This window comes from Melanaphis sacchari, unplaced genomic scaffold, assembly GCF_002803265.2.
Source record: "Melanaphis sacchari strain LSU unplaced genomic scaffold, SCAv2.0 Contig9_pilon_pilon, whole genome shotgun sequence".
NCBI classification, from domain to species: domain Eukaryota; kingdom Metazoa; phylum Arthropoda; class Insecta; order Hemiptera; family Aphididae; genus Melanaphis; species Melanaphis sacchari.
In genome coordinates this window covers 1,478,370-1,486,559 of record NW_020271711.1, presented here as the reverse complement: position 1 = coordinate 1,486,559, position 8,190 = coordinate 1,478,370, and the positions used below count along the sequence as shown (strand labels likewise).

Below are 8,190 nucleotides of genomic sequence, written 5' to 3'. Positions count from 1 at the left end.
TACGCGATGGTTTATCAAACAGCGAAATCCGCCTTGTAGCGATTCTATCTCTGATCACCACAGTATCGCACACATACAGCCGTCTTGCGTTTTCTGAACAAATATGCATTCGATTTAATACTATCCAGATAATTTTTGATATTAAAAAAAATGTAAACGTTTTAACCGTAAAATAATGTCTATAATATATAAATATGTATTATAATATGCGCATTATAGTAACGTACTATACTACTATATAGCACTAGTTTTACCTATTTTAAATTAGTTCCTTTATGTACATAAAATGAAACTTTATAACCTTTTAATGAAATACATCCGGATATAATTAAGTTATAAACCCTAGTTATAGTTGATATAGCTACTAAATTGTGGGTACGACGTATAAGTGGAGATTATTAAGTTATTAAATCCAGATTAGATCGGTTAGAAAAAAAAAAAATAAAAAAAATACGAAGTTAGAATCCATCGGAGAATCTACTTATTTTAGTACATTTTTTCTATATTGATGTAGTAGTTACATAGTATGAACAGTTTTTAAAGAACAGCTGATCAATAATACTGTGTTGAAATTAAGTTGCCTACATATTATTTTAATATAATTTGTATTCGACACGATGACAAGTTATAATATTTAACTTTATCGATTTTCATACTTTATAATATACATTGTATAATACATACATTTTTACTAATAACTAACCAAAGTTATGGTACCTTAGGCTATATTCACTATTGACGTTGACACGTTGTGACAACGTACGAATAAATAAGACGTCTGTAAAATGGTTTTCAATTAATATTAAGAAAACAACATAAATGCTCAATATATATCACTAGTTAGTAGACGATATTACTGTAATGGTATACACTATACATTAAGTTTACCATGTTTATAAGTTATATCATTAAAACAATATAATTTATGTACTATAGTCTATAAGTCATATTTTTATCACAGAAAAAAAAAAAAAATGAAATGAATGTATTATTTTCAAATTTAAAATAAAATTATAAAGAAAATATTTATAAGTACTTTATACTTTTTTTTGAAGAAGAAGAAGAATTTAAAATTCAATTAATATTATACAGACTCTTCAAACTGTAAATCTGCATATTTTCAACTAGAATTTAATAAAAAAAAAATAATTACAAGATCTCTAATGCGGAATAAATTAATGCAATATTATATTATACATGATTAATAATAAGAAAATATATTTAAAATATTTTAATTCAATAACATGGTAAATTATATGATATAAGGTACCGGATTATTGAATAATATATTTTTTTTGTCCAATCTCAAAAATCTTACGGTTGTTATTTATGCGTTTATCATGATATTTATTATATGAATTATTTATTTTAACTACAAATTACAATACAATTTAACTCCGAAATATTATATGTTTTTTTTTTTCGAAATATAGCTGCAGCATTATTTTAGTTAGTATACCATATATTATTATTGCTATTATATCATTAGGACATTTTTTCGATTGGAAAAAGGATGGAAGTGGGTGGTACGTTAAAAAAACAATTTTAAAAAATGACATTCCCCTCTAGTGAAAAACCCAGTAAAAATATTATTTATTACTGCCGTCGTGGCCCCAATATAGACAGATAGATGGACAGACACGTAATAATTTCACCATATATGTGTTGTATACCGATTACTGGTTGATTAATCGTTTTTTATAAATGCGGCAGTGGTCACATATAATATTAACAGAGAAAGAGAAAACCCAAAATTATTACAAATAATTATTAATTATGGAGTATCGGTTCTGTGATTGGCAGCTATGGTTAAAAAAAAATATCAATACAGAAAATTATAATAAAAGAAAAAATGGAAACAAAATTCCAATTTATAACAAAAATATTTTAGTTGAATTTATAGTGTGGAAAATGTATAGCTATCTATTAGTTAATTTTTATAGTTATTGTTCATGTGCTTAAATCTGATTTGTCGTAAAACCAACGCATTGTTGATAAAAATAACATAAATTATAAACTTTATTAATTATATAATAATTTTTAATAAAAACATAACAAAAAATACTTATAAGTAATAAGTAAGTTGTATCATCAATCATATACTTGTAATTTGTATATAATAATTATAAAACTTAAAAATTAGAAGATAAAACAATATACGATGTATATAAATATATATATATATATATATATATATATACACATAATTATATAATGTACGATATCTTATAACAATCTTAAAAAAGAATATAAATAATTATCAACAAAATAATTATTCTTAAAGTTATTGTTGAAATTATGGTGTACGAGTATACATTTAATTATCAAAGTTCTGGAGAAACACAAAAACATAGTTTGTTTAGTATTCAGGTGACGCTCCATCATTATTGTTAGTATTGCCAAATTCGAATGCATAACCACCACCGAACGAATGTGGTTGTCGCTCGTTGCTATTGAAAGAGGCATCATCTTTTTGTAAGTTATCACTGGCGCCATTGTAAGCTGCATGTGTTTGTGACAAAGGAGCTCGGAACGGACTGTGACTGCTATAATCTCCGGCACCATCGAATCCGGAAGATCCATCGTCATCGTACCTAGCCGCTAATTCGGCACTATTATCTTCACGAACTCTATAGTGTTGTTGAGGCTTCGAATACTTCGATTTGTACGGTGATGGTGAACCATAAGCTTCTCCACTATTATGATCAAATTTGCCACCGCCATTGAAATCGCCTCTGCTAAATTGAGATCCAGGTCCACCGGGTGCTCCAAACAATCTGCCAAGTATAAATAACAATAATATTGTATAATACACGAAACGATATGTATAATTGTATGTTTTAGTTGTTACGCTAAATATATCTATTATCTACTTAATTTAAGTTTAAGGTTTTATTAATATATAAATGTAACGTATATGAAAAGATTAAGCAATTATGAATATGAGTTGATACTTATTTCAAAAATTTAATAGAATTTTTAAAACGATGTTTTTTTTATTAACAGTGAATGATGTTTGATGAATTATTGTTCTTTATAATTTTGGACCTATATTAAATTAATGTGATTGCATATTATATATTTAAGTATTTTTTTTGTATAAAACCTCAAATTAGAATTCTATATGATCATTAGAAGAATTAAAAAAATATTATTATTAAGCAACACGAAATTAATTCATCAAGAAAACTAAATAAATAAATTATAGATACCTACATAATTTAAAAGTATAATATGTGTACATTAAAAAAATTGATATAGTGATAATCAATTTTTTTTTTTAAACTTAACTAAACGCAAACATACAATTATATCGTTTTATTTGTTTTTATACGCTGATAAAATTTATATTTGAACCTAATACAAATCTACACTAATAAAAACATGTGGTCAATTGGTAAGTACAGTAAGTATCAGTTAATAGTGATCTAATAAAACATAATATAATAATTCAAGTAAAATAAATTAAAAATTATGTAATAAATTAAAATTGTAGGAATTGACGCACATATCATGATAAATAATATAACTTCAATTTTAGTAGATAATATATACAGGTTTTCACTATAAATTAAGATTTTTAGTTGGGTTAACCATTTGCATGTCATGTAAAATGTGAACTACTATATGTGGTTTTGTTTTATCATATCATGAATGTCGATTGAAATTTATCTATGGATAATAATTTCAAAAGCCTATAGAAAACCAACATGCAGGCAACAGCCAATATTATACTATTATACTTAACCTGAAAATATTCCAATCGACAAGGTGAATTTTGGTAAAAAAAATAGTATATTATGAAGACAGTGTTATTTTGTGGGCCAATTAATCTAGTTTAAATTCTACACTAAAATGCCTTCTTAAGTATCATTAAGTAAATATTTAGTGGAATTCGATCATCACTCAATCTTTGATTATCGAATGACATCACTATTTGATAGCAGCTAGCCAAATTTTAATCGAGTGTCCTGTAGTGCAAACCTGACGTAACGTAACCAGGATTTTTAAAAGAGGTAGGGAGAGAGTCCAAGAACTCTAGAAATCTTTTATTTAATAAACAAATAAAATACCTATCATGCATTATGATATAGTAAAATAACTAATTACAGAGTTCAATTTAAAAAAATAATACTACCTATATCGTTGTTGATTGTTATAGAAAAAAATAAAAATAATAATAAATAATCAACATTTTTGATTACTTTGACTTTTGACACGTTTAAAGGGTTCCCTCGTCTCTTAGTAAACTGGTAAAAGTGGTAATACACCAATTCGACGCTCCTCTTGTGACGTATACCACGAAAGAAACCAGTAGGTACTTATTACCAGGTGTTCAATAAGTTTCGAAACTCTTAATTACTGTATACATATTTTAATACCCACATAGAGCAATAACAGATAACACTGCTTATACATTTATAATGTAAAATATTTAATAACTTCATTAATTATATCATATTACCGTTTATTAGTATCAATTAGTCTAATGACCGTTTCCAAACTTATTGAACACTATGTACATACTGTACAATTTACACACACATACGTATAATTATAATATTTTATTGTTGTTATTAAATATCGAGGCGAGGAGTATACCTGTTCTTAGCGAACGAACGGCCGGGAGACGGTGGAACGTAAGCGGGCGCCGACGATTGCTGTTGTAATGGTACCACGGATAACGGCGCTTTTGGCACATGGTCGCCCTGTATTATGCGGAAACCGTCCTTACCAGCTGTATACTTGACGGATATTTCTTTACCGTCGGGGTCTGTGTACGAGTACGCTCCGGTCCGACTTCCGTCCGGTCGGATCGATTCACCTTGTCGAAGACCGTTGTCGGCCGCGAAAGCGTACTGAAACCCGCCGTCTTCTTGCAGTGCTTGTTTGTGCATCAATATGACTGGCAGCTGTCTGTTACCTTCGGCGCCTCGTGGCTCATGACCACGGAAATAATCTGTTGATCCTTCGTCCCCACTGTACGCCGCACACGCCGATACGAAAACTCCGATGACCAAAAGTTGTAAGCTTCTCGACATCGCTGGGCCTTCCTGTTCCTGAATACAATAAATAAAATTACGTGTTAGTCATATTTCTCTAACATATTATTTGAAAATGTTTTTAATTAAATACTAATATTATGTAATGTATAATACAGCGGCTGCTGTCTACCGTGGCTATAGTGCTTGAATTGTTCTTTTTGTCCCCATAGGCCTTAATATTATACCTATATAAAATGACGTCAATACACCAATATATTATTTTATTGTGTCAAACAATATTCTTCATAATTATCTTTATACTTTAGCTGTATCCTTTTTGTGTACGTTTATCATAATGAAATACTTAAAAAAATTACGTAATTTATACACAAATAGATACACAAGAATTGTGTCTATACAGGGGGTGGGAATAGATTCAGAGTTAAGATATACTGGAGAAGGGGGAGAGAATTACTTTATTATCAAATAAAGTAATAAGTTATAAAGTTATCTTGTACATTTTTAAATACATTACATAAGTTTAAACCTATCACTTGCACTTATTGTTAAATTATGATATTATATATAATTATAAAAACAAAACAAATAGGTAAATAAAAGCATCGCAATAATTTTAAATTTATATTATTTATAAATATTTTTCATTTGTCGAAAATTTGTCCAAGTGATTTATTCAATTTAAAAAAAATTAACGCTGTTTAATAGTTAAATAATTTGTAAAACGATCTGCAATTATTTTACTAAAGTTGATTTATCTATTAATAATCAAAAAACATTATAAAGTTAGTCGATCTTTTTAAACCCAGGTATGAAGTCAAGTTTTCAGGGATATTTACTGTAGAAAAATCTCTAAATCTAAGAATATACATTTCTTAAATTTATTTAATTATTTATATAATTAAATTATTAGATTATATGTATAAAATGTGAGTTTTTGAGGGGGTTGAACATTTGCTCCTCTACCCCGAATTCATCCTTAAAGAAATCTGACCTAAATGTGAACTGCCTAGTTTAGACATGCCTATGATCATTATTGCACATAATATATAGGTAAGGCATTGTCAAAATTCTGTATGGTCCTATCCAAATAATTATTATCAATTGTATTCGTACATTGTATTTTAGGTTACATATAGTAAAATTTTTTGTAGCGTGCGTTGTGTTGTGATTGTATAAAAAATAATTGTGATTAAATGTATTTTCTGAATTAAACTCGAGTATCTAAATGTACTGTCCTATTGCAAAACCTTAATGCAATACTATCACATGTATGTAGAAATAATATTACGATAATGGTGCAAAATATATATACGAATAAAGAAGTGTAGTGAACCGTGCGCGAGCGTATTTGTGGCGATGGTGGTTACAATTTGCGCAACGACATTGCGGCAGTGGTCGTCGTGGTTTAAAATAACGACAATAATATAATACTACCTATATACATTAATTATATTATTGTACAATATTATACAAAGCCACGGTAGTTTTCCAATAGACGGAAAATAATATTTTATTTACGTAGATTGGGCGTGTGTTGAATATATCGATGTAAGTTCGTTATAAATGTTATAACAATATAATATCGTACTTATATAATCAATCGTACAGTCTAATAAATTGATTTGTTTAAATCATTAAGTCTTACGGTTATGATTAGCAAACACCGCCGGGCCATATAAATATAATGCTACTGTACACCGAAGAATCCAGCGGGTTGCTACTTGCTACATACTAATATATGTAAATATGTTGTAAAACAATACCATTTAGTAATTCATGATAAAACTTTAATATTTTATTGTTAATGAAATCGTAAAATCTATGATTATCATAAGAATATTATTAAACATAATACAATATTTTATTATTAATTAGTAAGCACGGATATATTGCGGTATATATTTAAAAAATGTTTAATTTTAATAACAGACACATGTGTAACCAATATCTAGTTAGACGTTTCGATCAACTACTACTTAGCTAGGACTTTAACAAAAAAAAAAAAAAAAAATAATAATAATAATAATAATATTTTTTGGGCTAATTATTTAAAAATAGCATTTTATAATATTATTTAATGATTTGTACTCAGAGAAAATTTCTAATAATTTTCTTTACATTATCTATTCAAAAAATATAGTAAAAATGTTGAATACTATTAAATTATTTAACTTGTAAATTTTGAATTATTTTATAGAATTACTTGTACTTTTATCTATGATTTAAACCTATTATTATTTTGAAAATATTTTAATAGTGATTATTTAGTAAATAACTTTAAAATCAACTAATACAATAATAATTATCTTTTATAAAATTTTTATTTTATATGTTTAATTACTCCTTTCAATTAACTAATGGCTTATACTTTTAAATTGATTTTTAATACTAATTATATTTTTGTTAGTTAAAATTATATTGTTGGCTGATCATTCTATTGATAGATAGGTATTGCCATTTTATTTAAAATAGGCTTTTAGTTAGTAGAGTTAAAATATTTTGTAACCTAAAATCATTAATTACTAACATTATATCGGGTCAGATACAAATAATTTGATAATTTGAGTAACAGGTATAGCAATGTTATGTTTTAGTTCTATATGAATTAAAAATATTTATAGTTATTATATATTGTAGTAAGTTGAGTATATAATTGGTTTAATATCAATAAAATTAAAATAAGTTTAGTATACTATAAGTAACTTTAATAACTTACGATATTTGTCTTCATCATACAATTGTGACAATTGTAATTAAGTAGATATGTTTTATTTTATTTTTTAAATTGTTAAAACTATTTTTGTACAAAATTTATAGATACACAAAAATTATTTACTAATATTATCAGAATTAAATATTTAACAGTTTTATAATATGAAAAATAATCAAGTGATACTGGTAGTAGAGTTCGTATTATGGTACTTATTTTCTTGTCGTCGTTCGTTTTTATATTACTACTAACAATCCTAGACCGACCCCACCATTTACCCACTACCATTTATCTGATCGTTACAATCACCCTATTGAAATTGAACTAGGTGGTGGAAAATACTATAAAATTACAATGATGTTCTATTATATTACTACAATAACAAAAATAATAATGACATAATAGGTAAATAAGTCGGTACGTTGACACGTAAGCACGTTTATTAAGAACAATTCAAATTAAATTTATTTAAAA

General features: G+C 26.6%; 1 protein-coding gene across 1 annotated transcript; it reads right to left on the bottom strand.

Annotated features, from left to right (window-relative positions):
- Nucleotides 1-2,222: 2,222 nt before the first annotated feature.
- Nucleotides 2,223-7,897, bottom strand: LOC112603226 (cuticle protein 2-like). Its single transcript, XM_025351717.1, has 3 exons — nucleotides 7,723-7,897; nucleotides 4,603-5,060; nucleotides 2,223-2,777 (listed from the first exon to the last, which is right to left on the bottom strand). Exons 1-3 carry the CDS (start codon nucleotides 7,738-7,740, stop codon nucleotides 2,360-2,362), a joined length of 894 nt encoding a protein of 297 aa, XP_025207502.1. The 5' UTR covers nucleotides 7,741-7,897; the 3' UTR covers nucleotides 2,223-2,359.
- Nucleotides 7,898-8,190: the final 293 nt, after the last annotated feature.